This window comes from Loa loa (genome assembly GCF_000183805.2).
Source record: "Loa loa unplaced genomic scaffold supercont3.5, whole genome shotgun sequence".
NCBI classification, from domain to species: domain Eukaryota; kingdom Metazoa; phylum Nematoda; class Chromadorea; order Rhabditida; family Onchocercidae; genus Loa; species Loa loa.
In genome coordinates, this window is record NW_018108185.1 from 218,620 (window position 1) to 235,806 (window position 17,187).

The window sequence follows — 17,187 nt, forward strand, 5'->3', positions numbered from 1 at the left end:
CAAGTAATATGATCGACTAACAAACTTGTCGTTGCCTTGGACAATAATTTGACTGTCGGTTAGTTGATAAGTCGTTGAGTTGGGAACATGTTACGGGAAATGTATTTAGCGAATAGAAGAATATCGTAGTTTGTTGTCCAATGGTATGGATATGCGAAGATATTGTTGATTGTGGTTTAGCCGTGGCGGATAAGCGAAGAGGGTGTATCGTCTGCTCGATTGTAAAAACTGAATTGAACTGTCTGTCTTGGGATTTTTTTCTATATATATATATATATATATATACATGTATATATATGAGGATTAGGGAGTTTTGTAAGCTCCATCGGGGCTATCATGGAGGTATGGCTAGCCTTTGGCACTGTCCATTGTGTAGGTACTGAGACGTTTTTGTTTTACGCTGTCCATTGTTAGCTTATATCCTTGTCATTGCTTTAATTTTACTTACAAGATTTCGTCACCCCGTTTGTTGGATATTGTGGAAATTTTGTTTGAACGTAGCTTTAATTTCCGTAATCCGACAGAAAATTTGCATTATGATTTTCGGAGTTTTTCCGACAATATATGTGTATATATATGTATACATATGCATGTAGATATATATATATATGTGGTGAAGTAATGGCCGAAACATAATTATTTTTTTTTTTTGAAGGACATAATTTGGAGATTCTCAAAAAACAGCTACTATGACGGAGTTGATAACTGTTTCATGTTTGGATTTGAACAAATGATGACTGCTCGCGAAGAAATGTTTTCAAAATTGGCGGATTTGGATGACCATTTTGCTGATATATTTTTGCAAACCAGTGGTGAAGATGATGCTTTGAATGCAGAAGCGCTTAATGCTATGAGACGACTTACACTTACTCACCAGGTTGTTCCAGTGGCTTGTGGATCAGCGTTAAGGTAGGTTGTGTTGTGATCTCATCATCCAAATTGGCACAGAAATGTTGCAGCAGTGTTTTGCAGATGTGTACAAAGTGTAAGTCCAGTCCTTGATTTGGTCATTAACTGTTTGCCATGTCCTACAGAGAAGAATGATCTTGTTAATAAAGTTTTTGACAACGACTTAAGTGCCCTGGTATTTAAGGTTAGCTTATATTGATTTATTTATTACTCTCAACTTCTTATGGTTATATGTTTACTTGGAATGTTCAAGGACATGCTGTGCCTTTTTTTATATCCATCATCTTAGTCTGGTTTACATCTCATTCAGTTTAGTCGGATTTTAATTGGTTGAGTTTTCGTTTCCTACTGTTCACCCAGGGCAGTTTTTTTTAATTAACTTTAATAAATGGTAGATATGGGAGTTGTTAAAGTTTTCACTTGTCATTCTCTGTAACAGTTTTCATCGAATTATAGACAGCGACACCAAGTTGGTTAAACTCCCTAATGCATTTAATGATTAACATAATTATAAAAATTTGGAGCATCTAGAAAGAAATAGAATGCTGTTTGTTTCAAATAGACAAAGATTACCAGCAAACTGCTGCGTCTCTTTCATCTGCTCATATTAGATGTTTCAGATTAGACATGACAGAAGACTTGGACAGTTAACTTATGTACGTGTTTATACCGGCGAAATCAATAATATGGATTCGTTATATAATGTTAACAAGGGTAATGTAGAAAATAAATTTAATGTTCATATTCCGCACAGTGATCAACTCCAATTGGTTTCATCTGTCAAGGTTTTTTATCAGGCGATTTTGAAATCCTGTATTTACACCGATTTCCTCATTCTGGAATGTCTGTTGACTGAATTATTCAAATCCATATTTTAGTTTCTGAATTTACTCTTCGTTTTATCTTGTTTTTGATTAAAAAAATTTTCTACCCTTCTGTTAGTAAATTTTTACAATATTGAATAAAGGATAAAACTTCTTATTACTACGATTTTTATGAAATTGCGTTACAGGCTGGAAATATCGCTGTTCTAACAGGTATGAACTCTACAGTTACGGGCGATACACTTGTTGCAAGCAAACGAGCAGCTGAAATGGCAAGTGAAAGACGTCGGAAGCTATCTGCTGAAGATTTTGTTGAAGCTTATAATTTGTTTTTCCAAAGTAAAAGTTTTTTATTTGACTCTTTAATGAAAGTTAGTCAAATTTTATGCAAGTTCATCATTTTTGTGAGATGTTAATGATTTTAAAATAATTGATGGTCATATATAGATTTAAATCAAATTTTGCTTGGTTCTCGAAGAGCAAAAGCAAATTCGACAATTTTAAAGTCTGCAGGTGATCCTGGACATTCAGTTGGTTCCGTAAAATCTGTTTTACTAGCGGGCATTGAAGCACCTGATCCAGTTTATTTCTGCACTGTTGAGGCACCGTCTGAAGCATCTAATGTGAAGTTTGAAAAGGCAGGAAGTTTAAATGGTTGTTATTTCATTTCTATAAATTCGTTACTTAGATTAACTGGATTTCTATAAATTAGTTTTCAATTTGTTGTTTCAAGGTTTCTGCCTGAAATAATAAATTTTAAAGTTAACTGAATATTTCCGATTTATTATTTTGTTTTTTGGATACAAGCAACGTAAGTTCACAGCATACACTTCACTGATTTTGCGAAATCTTGCATCAAAAATGTAAATCAATTAATGTTTTTGAACTGAATATTTTATAGGCGTTGCAAGAGCTAGTAGTAGAAGATCCATCTTTGCAAGTGCAATATAACAGTGAATTAGGTCAAACGATTATTGGTGCAATGGGAGAACTGCATATTGAAGTTATCAGAGATAGGCTTCGACGTGATTATGGCTTGAATGTTTTCATGGGGTCATTGCAGGTTTTTGAATCCCTCATTTGTTTAACTATTAAAAGATGAAAAAATGTCGAACAATTTGGGAGTTCAGTCTTAGAAAGTTAAGCCTTCTGTTGTTATTATGCCAACTCAAATTATATTGCAGGTCGCATATCGCGAAGTAGTTGAAAATGAAGTTACAAATACCACAATTTTGAATGCTGTATTTGGTGAGAGTGCATTGAAACACGAATGCGGGATTACTTTTACTGTTAAACCGAATAGAGAGAGTGGGAAATTTAAGCAGGTTTGTACTGTAATTTTGCCCGATAAAAGATGACGTGAAACGGAATATATTGTTTAATAAATATGCTGAAGTTGTTTTTCGTAACTTTTGCATTGCATTTATAATCTTCTTTCAAGTAAACTTAAAGGAAACACAGACCTCGATATGATCTATTCGCAGTTAAAGTATTGCCTAGATTACCCAGCGAAATTTAGGCTAGACTTATTATTGTGTTACATTCGTACAGGTTGCAAATAACTGGAATCGTCTGGTATGATCAAACCGATTAAAATGTGTTAGTTGGGTAAAGACATTCGAACATTTGTTTGACTCATTGTTGAAGAGATATCGACTAAATATTTGCTGATGAATTTCATTAACTAATGAGATACCTTTAGTTGAAATTAAGAGATGCTGAAATAGGAAAATATCATGACTGCTACGAAATTCAACATTGTTCATTCATAGATCATATAGCTACCAGCCAAAAATGTTTAAGCGTCAGCCTGTCAAAAGATGTTCAGAATCTCAAATTCCAATACTAAACCAACGTTCTGTTGGAGTTGTCAATAACATATTGGTGTGCATCAAAGATTGTATATCGAAAATTAACGATAAAGTATTTAAAAACTTGCATCAACGATGCATTTTTACGTCGTTTCATTTTTATTGCCTATCAGTTGATGTAATAATATGTGATAGCACTTTAGGTTGTGGTACTTTTGGATGATAATAATGAATATGCTGGTGTTGGCATACATGAAAATTGGTTGAATGCAATTAATGAAGGTTGTACTAATGCTCTGTGCACAGGACCACAAGCTGGTTTCACAGTTTATGATGTTGCCGTGATACTAACAAATTTTGTGGCCAGTGGGAAACGTTTGAATCCTGCAATAATATCTGCTGCTGCCAATAAGTGTGTAACTGAGGCTTTACAAAAGGCAGGTACACACTTGTTGGAACCTATAATGAATGCTGAGGTATTTTCTGAATTTCTTACTATAAAACTTCCGAAAATCTTAGATAATTAAACTGAAATCTTATTCTGATCTCATTTTTATTTAAATACAGATCATAATAAATACATTTAAAATGCATATTTGAATACAAACATTAAGTTGAGTCATTTTCAAAGTTATTGTGGCAGCTTTTTTAGATAGTTGCAACAAGTAAAAGACACGCAGATATGACACTGCAAGAAGTCTATAAGCGAAGAGGCGTTGTGTCAGAGTCTGGAATAGAATGTACTGGTGATACGTATATTGTTCGGTGCATTATGCCACTTGCTGAATTACAAGGGTTCTCCAAAAATATTCGAATTATAACTTCCGGACATGCAACTATTCACCTGGAAGTAGCTGGGTACCGAGATGTAAGTGAGCAAAAACAAAAGGAAATTGCCAATTTAACCAGGATTGGGAATCGTTAATTATTTGATTTAGTAATACATGGTATTCAGCGATATATTGACGATCTCCTCAGGTTCTGTAAGAAGATTTGTCGTTTTTCGAATTGTTGGTTGTACTGGTCTTTATTTTGTTGCATATTTTTGTATGAACTTTTATGAATTATTTTATGAACTATATTCATGTTTCCTAGTAGAAGTGCTATTCTTTCAGTAAAAAGGGACAATACGAAGCGGTGAATACTCATAATAAAGGGATGTCCCATTCCGCCTTGTGTTGTGCAGTCAAACGCACTCTCTATGCGCTAGTTGTGTCCTCTCAGTCGGTATGTGTGAGAATCAATTAAATTCAAGTTTTATGTTTATTTACAAAGGTATAATTCATAAAGACGTATTCATATGTGAGTGCAGAAATACATAATTTTTAACATCACCTTGTCAGATATATACATTCACAATTAATGTATGATCTCCGTTGCACCGTTTCGAAAATTTTTTGTATTTTAATGTCTTTCGTATAAAAACAGAAAAATTGAACTAATAAAAATTTTCACATCAAATTACCAACGATATAGGTGATTGGATATTGGATATTTGATGATCTGAAAAACAATTACTGCATCAGATACGGTACTTCAGTATTGAGCTAGTTCAATTACAGATTGCAACTTGTGCTTTAAAAGGATCGAGTTGTGCCTGTGACTTTCCTTGATGCTCCAGTGAGCTGAGCGGGGAGATACCCTTTTATGTTTGGGTTTTGGAAATTACTATAAAAATATTCAACTTTCAGTATATTTCTATCAGTCAACTGTAATTTTCATATTCTGACCGCACTATTTCTGAGAAAATTTCGAAGTCAGCTGAGAGCTTCATTTCTTCAGGATCGTTTGCGTAATACTCCTGCTTTAATACTTTAATACTTCAAAGACCACGGTCTTTGACTGAGTCCTGTTGCTAGCAATAAAATATGTTATTTATTCATAATGTACTAAGTTATATTTTTTATTTAGTAATGATCGATAAGCATAGGGGAGTTTTCAAGTTTCGCATCTTGAGTACAACTTTCTCTGATGTGAAGATTTAGTGACCAGCTATTTATTGTTTGTACCGAAAAGTATAAGCTCCGATCTGCTCATTCGGTCTGTATCTCAAGCAATATCCGTTATGATGATGGATTCCCGGATTTGTTCATCGGTGATAATAATCTGCAAGATTTCATGTAGATTATCACTAAGTGTAGAAATAATAAAAAAATATATTCGTCTCGTTTCATCTGTCATCGTAAAGACTGTGTTTAATAAATAATTCATAAAGCCGAACTGATTTACTTCGAAGTTATTCAAAATTTACTGCTATATAAAAACGTTCACGATTGAAAATGAAATCAGAGTTTGAGTAACTTACATTTGTGGCGCGGTCAAGACAGCATAATATATGAGCTTATAGTATCATAGCTTTTATAATGAATAACTTGAAAACTGAGTCAAGAAGTATTTATCAGCACGATTGCAGCATTATGAATCTCTCCTCATACATCTCCCAACTTCAATCAGTGATCTTTAAGCTTTTCAATGAGAAATCTATTTTTCTCCATCAAAATTTGTAGCAAATATTCCATTGCTCATCATTCCTTTCCTCAAATATTTTCATCATAAAATATGCATAGAAAGCTTTTTTATTGTATCTAATTTGCATGTAGCAGTGTTTTCATTATTCCTACCTTCAAGCACCAATTGTTAATTGTTACCAAAACTGATAAGTTCACTTCCCGGAAAAAGGTTAGGGGGAAAAAACTTGACTTCATAAAGTAACAAATTACTACAGTAATTTGCGTTAGTTTTAAAGTTTTTTTTTTTTTTTAAAGTTTTAAAGTTTTTTTTTTTTAAAGTTTAAAGATTTTTTTTTTAAAGTTTAAAGTTTTAAGTTTTTTTTTTTTAAAGTTTTAAATTTTTTTTTTAAAGTTTAGTTTAAAATCTCATCAACATGTCAGAAATATTCACCATTTAGACGAAATTTAAAGCAATCACTACTTTTTTTATGAGAAAATTGGAAACAATTTGTTCCCCTTTTTATCAGTCGGTCATTATTATTTGGATAATATCAAATATTTATTTTTCCCCTTCCTTAATTCGAGAAAATTCTTGGCTATTATTGAGCCTTTGGCAACACCTTCTCTTAAATATCCCAGTGAATGGCAATTTACTTTCGCTACCTCATCAATATCTCTTCTTAAGACGACCTTTTTTTCATTGTCCTGTTTGTAAAATAAATATGCGTAAGAATGAAATTTTTTGATCCATGATACGATGCGGATCATATGAATTCATGCAGAGTAGAGAGAGAATAAAAGAAATGACCGATCCCGATTTCGATTTCGGAGCACGCAGTCGACCGCAATTTCATGTCAACCCTCTTAACCTCGCCACCCTATGGTTACCCAGTTATTTCGACTGGTTGACAACTGAACTCCACGCAACTTTTTTCTCTGCATTTTACCCATTTTAACTTACATTTCTGGATTTAACCACACTATAGTGTGCCCAATTTGCTTGCATATACAATTTTCAAGCATTCATAATAACGATCATTGAATAGGACGAAGTCGGAAACTGTTCAAAGTAATTTTCAGTTCTCCCAAAGTTTGAAGATGGAGACAGCGACTGTCTCGAACGCTAACGAACATTACCGAAGCCAATAAAGGTTTCCATTAACTTCACCGTTGTAAAGGGAGAATCTTTCCGAAAGGTGAAGTTGTCACATTATTTCAATTGTACAGTCACCGATGATTGGCTAATGTATGATTATTCATGTTTTCTCAAACTTATGTCATGGTGGTTTAGGTGATATTTGTTGAAGAGAGTGAAGTAAATGTTGAAGAAATAAGACGCTAGGAATGATTTTTTTTTCCGCTAAAAATAAATTTCATAGAAGTAAAAAGTAAAAAAGTAAGTAAAAAATGAGCATGAAACACCTCCCTTTATCCCAAAGTATAAAAACTTGTTTTATTGATTAAATGAAGTATCAATGGTTGTAATGGTATAATGGTAGACTCCAAAATGGCGCAGTGTTTAGTAGGTAGTTGTTTCGGGTCTCACTTACTTCATCTCAAGCTTTGTCAGCTTTTTTTTTTCTTTTTGAGTATTGTGCCAATTAATGAAGGTATTAAGCCAAATAATGAAGGTTTGTCTAGAAATCTTTTAATTTGCTTAGCAGTTTTAAATGGCGGACTTGACATCACGAAGATAATATTTGGCTTTTAAAGTTGCATTCATTGGAATTCTGGATAATTTATCACTTCAAAATAATAAAATTGCTTTGAATTGTTATTATTATTGAATCAAATTATTCATGTGCGATTATTGTCAGATAAGAATTTTGATTATTGAAATAAAGCAGGATTAGTCAACACTTTCACGAGGACTTTCTGGATGTTTGGTGACAGTTATATGCAGTTCTTTCAAGAATATAAGGACAAGCGCATATCACGCAAATAACTATTTAAAAATAGAGTAGATTGCAGCTTTATTTGGCAGTGCAAATGAATTAATTACGATTTTTATCCTTTCCCATTCTTGCCCATCAATTTCATATTGATTGAGTGTCTTCGATTCTCGCGTTGTTGTCCTATTTCGCATTCCTCCTAAATTATTTTAAAAAAGTTGTGAAATTTTCAGAAATAAAATGAAGCATTGGCTGAATTTATACATTGCTGTGGCTGTTTGTACGGTAAGTCAATTCCGCCCAAAATTTTTAACCTGCTATTGAAAGAAAAAGATTGCTATGAGCACCTAATTTACTCTTTGCACTCTCAGACTTCACTGTTATCATTTTCATCATCAGTAATTGTCGAAAGTGAAGACTGCTTGTTAGTAAGGTCATAGTTAAAATTCGAAATGTGATTTATAATGGGGAAGAGAAAGAAAAAGGGAAAGACGAACAGAAAGAAGGAATGGGAAGTAGTCTCGACTTATTATCTCGGTATAAAAATCAACCTCCTACCTCATAAGGCTGACCTTCAGGTTTAATCTAATCATATATATGCATCTTTGCTGGTAACATTAATGATCGGCAATCTGTCATCTTATCAAACATTTACCGAATTTTACAGTAATTCTTATTGCCAGTGCAAGAAAATTTTCGAAACATTAAAAAAATCAATCATTTAAAACGTTTTTTTTTCAATTTTCACTCCAAAAAAAAGCATTACGCATTTTTCAAGGCATGTCCATTGAAGAAACTTAATTGCTTATTTGGTTCTAAAGTACAGGTGGTGTATTCGTATATGACTTACCATTTTATTTCAATATTTTCTGATGAGTATTCAACCATCAAATGGAAGTTCTAGTTTGAATAACAATTTCAAATGCAAAACTGAAATTTTCAAACTTCGTTTTCACCTAAGAAAACTTTCATTTTTTGAAAATTATCATTTGTACTTTGTTAATCGTTAACACGATAAACATTTGTTAAAACTATTATCATCAAATACTCATTCCATCTTTGAATTGAATTCAAATCTAGTGATACAGAATTTTCTACGGATTATATTAAACCAATATACGATCCTTACTAATCTTAACTGCACATTTTTAAACGACTATAACATATTTATAGTTGATTATACTGTCGCCAATGTGTCTCAAATTGTATAATACCAAAAACTTTCTTGACCAGCGCATTTTTTTGGATTGTTGGTTTTTGAGTTGGACTAAAATTTGAATTTAGCTCTCAAATTTTGGAGAAATATTGGAATTAATTGCTTAGCGAATACTAAAGCACAATAGACAAATGAATGATACAGAGGTGACATAAGTTCCATGTGATTTGAATTAAGCACCAAGTACGATCTTTCAAGATCATTCTTCTATTCTACAGTGATTAGTTGTGCAATTCTCGGAAAATTGTTTGATGACATCTTCGATTAAATTAACTGATAATAATCTATTGCTTGACTAATAGACTAGTTCAACTGTTTGCTTGTTTGTCTTTTTCTTGAAATTTGAAGAAGACCAGAGAGAAAGGCGAAAATCAACGAAAACTATAAATTCCTTTGAAAAAATTTTTTATTAAAATAATTCATAATTTATAGGCATTTGGCTGGTGCCAGAGTTGCTCCCTACTGTCATCCTTCAGCAATCATATGCAATGCATTAAAGATAGTGTTTCCAGTAACTTACGGTATTTTGGAAAAAGAAATCAAGGAACATAATCGGTTACTTTTCAAACTACTACATTTCAAAACTTTTTAAATTAAGAGGTAAGACTTTAAACTCTCCCAATTAACGGGGTGATTAATTAAATACTCATTTGCTTGTCTTAATCAAACCAGTAACTGAAGCGTTGCAAGCTTATACTTCTCAATAATAAGTAACTTTTACGAAAAGTAGTAGTAACACTTAGGCAAGCCATATTTTCAACTTGAACGATCTCGATCTTAACTTCAGCCTTCATTTCTCGGAGTAATTAACAAAATGACTGGTTATTTTAAGAAAAAAGTCTCCATTCTTCTTTTGAAACTCATTAATCATTAATTTAACAGTCATGCAATCAAATCCTGTTTTGCTCAAACTATTGCGGAAGGCAATCAAGCAAACCGATGCGTTTTAGCGCTCTCTGACCTGGACAACAAGGCTTGGGATCGTAACGGTCCGTTGCGTGATTGCTCCATTTGTCGGACGGTTGTTCTAATTTTTCTCATATTTATTTTATCTCTCTATTTGTTTTACCGTATCTTTATCTTCAGAAATAATTAATTAAGCTGATTAATTGCAGTAATTTTGAGTGCATTTGCGCAAAAACTCAAACTCGTGCCATAAGTGGTATTCGAGCTCAGGGTTTTAATTGAGCAATTATGAGTGGAAATCTTAGAAGATTGAATTTCAGTAATAGCATGAATGACTTGAGTTAATTGCAGTTCGCTAATGGCGCAATTAAAGCAATGTTGTCGACTTCACCAGAAGAACAGAAATGTATACGTTCTGAAGTTTCCAGAGCTGTAACAATGGAAGCAAAGTACTGCTTGCAGAAGAATAACAATTTTGCTGATATTCCTGAGTTTCCGGATTTCGAAGAAGGTTCATATGCATTTAAGGATGAAGTGTAAGTATGTACTACATTCGAATGAAAATCCGACTATTGTCTGATTCATCGAACTTGTTAATTAGTCAATACTTGTAAATCATTTCAGAATTAAATCGATCTCAGATCACATTCTAATCTACAGTCGTACAGCATTCTGCAATGAACGTAAACCGGAACGTGCAGAAGCTACGAGACGATGTTTAAAGAATCCGTTTGATGGATATCTTACAAAACACTGCAACGGTTAAAATTTCAAACATTATTCGCAAAATTTTTTAGTCGGGATTCCGAATCATTTTTGCGACAAATTATCGCAACAGAAATGAGATAAACATAGGAACAGAAATTGATGGATTACTCTTAATCAGTTCTATTCACAGAAAGAGATCCGATTTGCTTTGGTTCTCCAGAACTGGCCAATATCGCCATTCATACCATGTGCCATAAATTCTTCATCTCTTCCCAACCACTATGATAGAGGTTTATTCCAGCAAAGAATGCAGATAGATAATCATTTAAAGATTTCAGCAATTCAGTCCGATATTTCACATTGAATTTTCGATTAAATCCTCTTGCAAGAACAAATTCAGTATAATCAGATTATATTTTGTAGTTCTGAAGGATTGTGAAAATCAAATCCCAGAAGCATGTCAAAAACAAACTATTCAGTTAAACAAGGCAACTTGCGAATGTCTTGAGAATACTCGATCAGAACTCAAAAATCGCCTTGCTTCTATTGCGAAGGCCATCAGGAATGTTAGTATTAATTCTAATTCAGAATTGTTATTTCAGACATAAGAAGAAAGTTTACTGACTTATTAGAAACGGTAAGTCATTTTAGCATATAAAATTAGATCCAGTGCAAAATCTCACCCAAAATCAGTTCCGTTTTTTCGACTTAAGCATCATCTGTGATCTTCCACTTTTACCGAGGTTTTCAACGTTTCTTCAATTCTTCATCTCTTTAGTCTCTGTGAAAGCTTTTACAAAACTAAGCAAATTTCTCCTTCTCTGTCTTCAAATCCGTTTTCTGTATCCGACCACAGCTTGTTACAGAATGTCTTGATTTTTTTTTTTATACTTCCACAGATCCATGTTACAACAGATTAGAATAGATGAAATCTGAAAGATTAAATTAACAGATTAATAGGAAGATTTTTTATTTTTTGAAAGTATCATCGAAGGGACTGCTCTTTTTTCTCTTTGACATGTTGTTTTAAACTTGAACTTTGGTCAAATTATATTTAAGATTATCTACCCATCCAATGTATGTCATAGGATGATATTAAAATTTCCCGTATATTATATGCATTTTTGACGTGTTCAGCACACGCCAGAAACAAGTCAGAGCAAGTAACTCTATTCATAATTGTGTGCGTACTAAAAACATGTTTAACTTTAGGGAGCTATACGTATCCAAAATTTTGTTGGGATTATTTTGTCTTACTCATCTGTAATTTTAATTCAAAACATGGCCTTTGACCCCAACAACTTATGAATAATAGTCTTTGCAATAACACATGATTTCAGGCCATTAATAGTAACGATCGTGGTGCAGCATCGATCGGCGGTGGTAGCAAAGTGGATCAGTGTACGTCAAGCATCAAATCCTTGGTGTTAGCATTTGAAATATTCCAATTCTTTTCTGAAACTTTTCTTTTCAATTACTGCTACACTTCCCCTTTCAACTTTTCATGAGATTTTTATCAAAAGTGATATCAAATTTCCTTTTGCGCTTTTTGTGTTTTTGGCTTTGGCTATGACCAGACATTCTCAAGTTTGTCTTCTTGACTAGGATGACGCTCAAGTTTCACATAGTATACATTGGATAACATGCGCTGCGAAATATTAACGACTAAATTAAATTCAATGAGATAACTTTTGAATGCTTATTTAGGAGGACACCAGTGAACGATTGGATTGAGGTCATCGATAAGGCGCTGGAAAAATGTTTGAAGAAGAAGCCTGCGGGGCAAAATTTAGGCCTCGATTCGCTCATCAATGTTGGTTGTCGAAAGGTTTTGGTTAAAAAATTTTTTTTCACTTTTAAAAAATTTCGTAAAATTTGCTGACCTGGGGTTATTAGGGACAGAGGATGAGAGCCTGAACTAAAATCAACAAACGATACTCTTGGTAGTACAGGTTGTTCCGAAGCCAAAGATAAGATATTTATGTTATTGAATACTCATACTTTATTTTAAAGGTAATTGCGGACACTACGGGGACGGCGCACATGCAGTTGAAGACAGGATTTGACTTCATTAACAATTTAATGGATGCAATGGTAGATCGATCGGGGCGTTTCTGCGGTGGCGTGCATTGTAGTTGAATAGAAATTTGGAGAATTTTTGCGAAATTTACAAAAGTTTCTGAGAATTTACAGATTTTATAAATTGAATAACAAAACTCTCTCTCAAACAAAACTAATTGTCGCAGTAAATTTTTGTCATTATTTGGAATTTTCAGGCTTTTGAAATCATGCTTCTTTCAATTTTCAAGATCACTTTCAAATGTAACTGGTTGTGTTATCACATTTCATTACAATTATGTGACTTTAAAGCAACGCAATAAATTATATACTTCTTAAAGTAGAAATTTCATGAATGGTTCAAAATAGTTGGCAGTAGATAATATCTTCGCGAAATATTTTCGCTTTTGTACTCGAAAATTATTTTCATTTGCTTCTTATACCTTGTACGACGATAGATAAAGGAAGTTAGCAGAACTGTTTAACAGTATCTGCTATTCAAAGATACTTTGAATTATTGTCGGCTGATTGACGACAATCCATTAGCAGCTCCTTCTTCGAGGACATTGAGAGAGTAAACATTACAAATAAAGGAATGATAATGTCATGATTAAACTTCTCATTTCACATTAGGGAAATGGTGGAAAGGACTTTCAGAAACAATGAGTTTAACATATTTTCTGCTATCAAAATGATCCACTAAGGTATAGCTGCTGTTTACAGTGTCCACGATTTCTCAGCTTGAATAGATAAGACATATTTATATATGATGGAAGTGCATGATTAGACTGGAGGTTTGTAGCCTAAAATCAACAATGCCTGGAGTATCTTTATTCGGCCTGTGGCCGGGTAAATCCCTATTTATTATTCATCTTGTTGATATTGAAAGCGATGTAGAGAATTGCTAATCAATATTCGAAGTGTATAATAGAATGCACTCATTTCGAATTGCCATTTCAATTGCAAAGGGTCATAGTTTTCTCTTGATAATTTTCTCTCAGTACTTTCGTTAATTTACGACTCATCAGCGAGCAGATATTCCGGATCCGATTTACGCAATTCATTCTTCAATTCCCAATAAAATCGCCAACTTGCATTGAAACCGATGATAAATGGCACTAACGAACACAGCGCTACCAAAACGTGAGACTGGAAGTGATTTCTGGAAGTTTAGTCCCTTTAACTTAAACTTTAGAAGAATACTACTTTTCGTATCACATCAGTAAGATGACGAAGAAATCAAAATGCATTTTTCAACACATTTGGAACCAGTTTTGACCACCAATGGCTTCAGTCTTTCTGAGCTCGTTTAAAACTTCTGCTCTCTCTTACTTCAACTTCCTTTCTTTAAATCTGAACTTAATTTGAGCAATAGAAGTAGATCATGTTGAAATGCTGTGGACACAAAAATTAATTACTGAAATTCAAAGTAGAAGTGATCACCTTAAATGTGTGTATTGAAATGGTCCAATAACGTATATGTCCAGGAATCCGATAATAATACATAGTGTGAATATAGCGGTGATGCAAAACAGTGATAAGATGAAGTGCATACGTAGGAGATAAAACGATTTGTAACGCCATCCCGTATATAAGAACCAGAAAAGTCGCAACTGCGTGAGCCCAATAATCGCAAATAACATTGCTGTAATCATTATCACGTACGCCAAGCTGTATTAACCTCTTGAGTCTTAATCCATAATCTGACACAACATACCGTATTTTATTATAAAGATGTTGATTGACCAGCCTTTCATAATCTATTTGGTTTAGGCTTAATTACTATCTGCATCTTTCACAATCGTTTTATCATAACCATTGATATTGATTAGCAATGCTTTTGGGAGATAACAAACCACTAATAGGCTTTTGGAATATCGTTCCTTGTAGTACAGAATAGACGACAGTAAGCAATGAAAGGTACAACTCGACAGAAATTGCATTTAATACTCTTACATCTGCAAGTTTCAAATGCAATTTAAAGATTGAACATTCATCATTTACAGACGAAGTGCCTCATCTCAACAACTGCATGCTATCGGAATATATATCCCATTCTTAGCACAGTAATTATTTTCTTTGTAAATTAATAATTTACATGTGCACAGATGGTTGATTAATAATATCGATGAGCTAAAAGATGCTAGCTAATAGGAAGGAATATTACCTTCAACATAAAATCGATCATCTGATCTATTCCAATCAGTTGATTTCATTTTCTGACAACAACGATACGGTCACACTTTCTACTACGAATAACAATATCGACTATTTTACATTATTGTTGATTTTATAGTTTTGAATTCTCTCATGTAATGCAAAATGTAATGTATTCAGACCGGTCAGCTCAGCTAATAACAGCAATTCCAATTATTTTTCCCGATCTGTTTGAAATCTTTTGTATCATACATTTTCCTTCTTAGCCCTGCAAATAAATTACATGAAGATGCATCCGTTTAAAGCATTCGAACTATTCAAACGAGATGAGGGAAGAAAATTCATCACACTTAAAGAAGCTTAATTAAGAAAATGTATTTAAAAAGTATTAGTTATCACCATAGGTTTGCTTAAAAAAGCCCAGTAGCAACGATTTTGTATAGCATTACACCTAAAATACATTGCAATTCTTTTCCGGACACCTTTTATGGATACATATCCACGAGATGGAAATAAATTTTAACATTTGTTTGCCACAATCGCCAGTCACTTATCCAACACTTCAAAATGAACTTATCTGGATTTTATGTATCCGGATAGCAAAGTCCAAAAAGTATTGTTGAAAATATATTCAAAAAAACTGATTATCTTGAAACGTAGAAATCATCAAAAGCATATTAAGTTGAAGGAATATTTTGGCACATCGTAAATGTTTGATTCCGAAAATTTCCCTGAAAACGATTTCGGTATGCGAGCTTGAAGTCTACTGGGATCTTTGCATGATAATCGATTCATGAATTGTTCAAATAATATTTACTGGTTCCAGCTCATTTAAAATAACTTGCAACGATTGCGGTAAAGGAAAGTATGGAAAAGAATATTCTTTCGATAATTGTTTTCTTGAAGACTCTAGACATGTACTTGAAGTTTCACTTGATGAAAAAAGTAAGGGTATTTTAGGAAGTGAAGCAAAAAACGATGAAAAAAACTTAGATGTGGTGCAAGTTAAATGATATCAAGGCTTGATAACCAAGTAGATTACTGGACAACAGAAAGTTCCACGTGGTCATCAAGATCAATTTTATTTTAAAAGGATTAGTGTCAAAAAACTGAAAATTTCTAACAAAAATCTATCTCGACTCACAAGCATTTAAATTTATTTTTTCGCAATTTGGTAATCAGTTTTTTACAGTTAAATTCAAGTTTCGCGTAATAATTTGATTATGAAAGTTTGAAAAAAGATGGAGAGAAATAATATTACTCTAGCCTTTTCAAAATCTTATTTCGATGAAATTTTTCTTAAACATACTATCTAATAGAAATAATCAGATTTCGATGTCTCGAAAAGCAAATTGCTAAATAAGAAGTTGGAGGAACGAACAATCAGATTATTGGGCAGATGTACTGCAATACATAGGATGGAAATAAATTTTAATATCTGTTCTTCATAATCGCCAGTCACTTATCCAAAACTTCAAAATGAAATCTGTATATTTTATATGAATCCTATTGCCACCTACAAAAGAAAATCCAATTTTTAAGAGATGAGAAATCCTCTGCCATGTTAGCAGAGTCATGTCATGAGGTGACAAATAACCGAAATAATGCTGTCTTATAATTCTAACGCCGACTAACAAAAGAGTTGCAATTTGATCAGTAAATACAAAGCGTGAAGAAAAACGATAAGCAACCAGCTGACCTAATACTCAAACGAAGATTAACAATATGATTTTGCTTTAGCAGTAGTCAAATCATGGTTCAAAGAAAAAAATGATACAGAAATCAGGGAATCATAAATTTGATAAACGTGATAAGACAACATGACTGGATAAAAACAGTTCAAGATCAGACAAAAAAAAAACCAGTTTCCAGGGAAAAGTTAGCAAATAAATCCCTATGTTCTCACCTATAACTTGAAATGAATTCTGGGGAATTCTGAAAATGATGTGGTGTGTTTAATGAATAGTTCCAATGCAAAAATTAGGCATTTAATAAGCATGTTAAGCAATAAGAAATGATTGTGAGTCAGAAAATCACTGAAAGATTACAGGACCACTTACACATGATTCAGATTTCCGAGAAACAAACAAAACAAGTGTTCCCATTGCGTATCAGTAACTATTAATTCACTCAAAACAAAAAGTATGCCCTTGCTTAACAATCCCCTTAAACTGCATAAAACTTGAACGTACTATTAACAAATTCCCGGAAAGTACTTAAGAAAAAAAACAGCTGAAATTCACAACCTATTAACCC

General features: G+C 33.1%; 3 protein-coding genes across 3 annotated transcripts; 2 read left to right on the forward strand and 1 right to left on the reverse strand.

Moving 5' to 3' along the window:
* Positions 1 to 712: 712 nt before the first annotated feature.
* On the forward strand, positions 713 to 4,469 carry LOAG_03914 (hypothetical protein; the record flags this gene model as incomplete). Its single annotated transcript, XM_003139451.2, has 10 exons — positions 713 to 909; positions 973 to 1,093; positions 1,530 to 1,694; positions 1,922 to 2,072; positions 2,247 to 2,356; positions 2,635 to 2,796; positions 2,918 to 3,058; positions 3,537 to 3,656; positions 3,748 to 4,020; positions 4,197 to 4,469. 10 exons carry the CDS (start codon positions 713 to 715, stop codon positions 4,467 to 4,469), a joined length of 1,713 nt encoding a protein of 570 aa, XP_003139499.2.
* Positions 4,470 to 9,237: 4,768 nt separating this feature from the next.
* LOAG_03915 (hypothetical protein) lies at positions 9,238 to 12,855 on the forward strand (the record flags this gene model as incomplete). The annotated part of the gene is made up of 9 exons (XM_003139452.1): positions 9,238 to 9,248; positions 9,535 to 9,657; positions 9,985 to 10,123; positions 10,360 to 10,544; positions 10,633 to 10,769; positions 11,140 to 11,282; positions 12,057 to 12,142; positions 12,424 to 12,544; positions 12,730 to 12,855. 9 exons carry the CDS (start codon positions 9,238 to 9,240, stop codon positions 12,853 to 12,855), a joined length of 1,071 nt encoding a protein of 356 aa, XP_003139500.1.
* Positions 12,856 to 13,724: 869 nt separating this feature from the next.
* Positions 13,725 to 14,578, reverse strand: LOAG_03916 (hypothetical protein). The gene is made up of 3 exons (XM_020446449.1): positions 14,492 to 14,578; positions 14,218 to 14,419; positions 13,725 to 13,936 (listed from the first exon to the last, which is right to left on the reverse strand). Exons 1-3 carry the CDS (start codon positions 14,529 to 14,531, stop codon positions 13,789 to 13,791), a joined length of 390 nt encoding a protein of 129 aa, XP_020303212.1. The 5' UTR covers positions 14,532 to 14,578; the 3' UTR covers positions 13,725 to 13,788.
* Between the last annotated feature and the right edge of the window lie 2,609 nt (positions 14,579 to 17,187).

Coding starts and splice junctions, on each gene's coding strand:
- LOAG_03916 (XM_020446449.1), bottom strand. CDS start 14,531: ATGAAAGGCTGGTCAATCAACATCTTTATAATAAAATACG. Junction 14,420..14,491: donor CATCTTTATAATAAAATACG/GTATGTTGTGTC, acceptor TAATGATTACAG/CAATGTTATTTGCGATTATT. Junction 13,937..14,217: donor TTTCAATACACACATTTAAG/GTGATCACTTCT, acceptor CTAAACTTCCAG/AAATCACTTCCAGTCTCACG.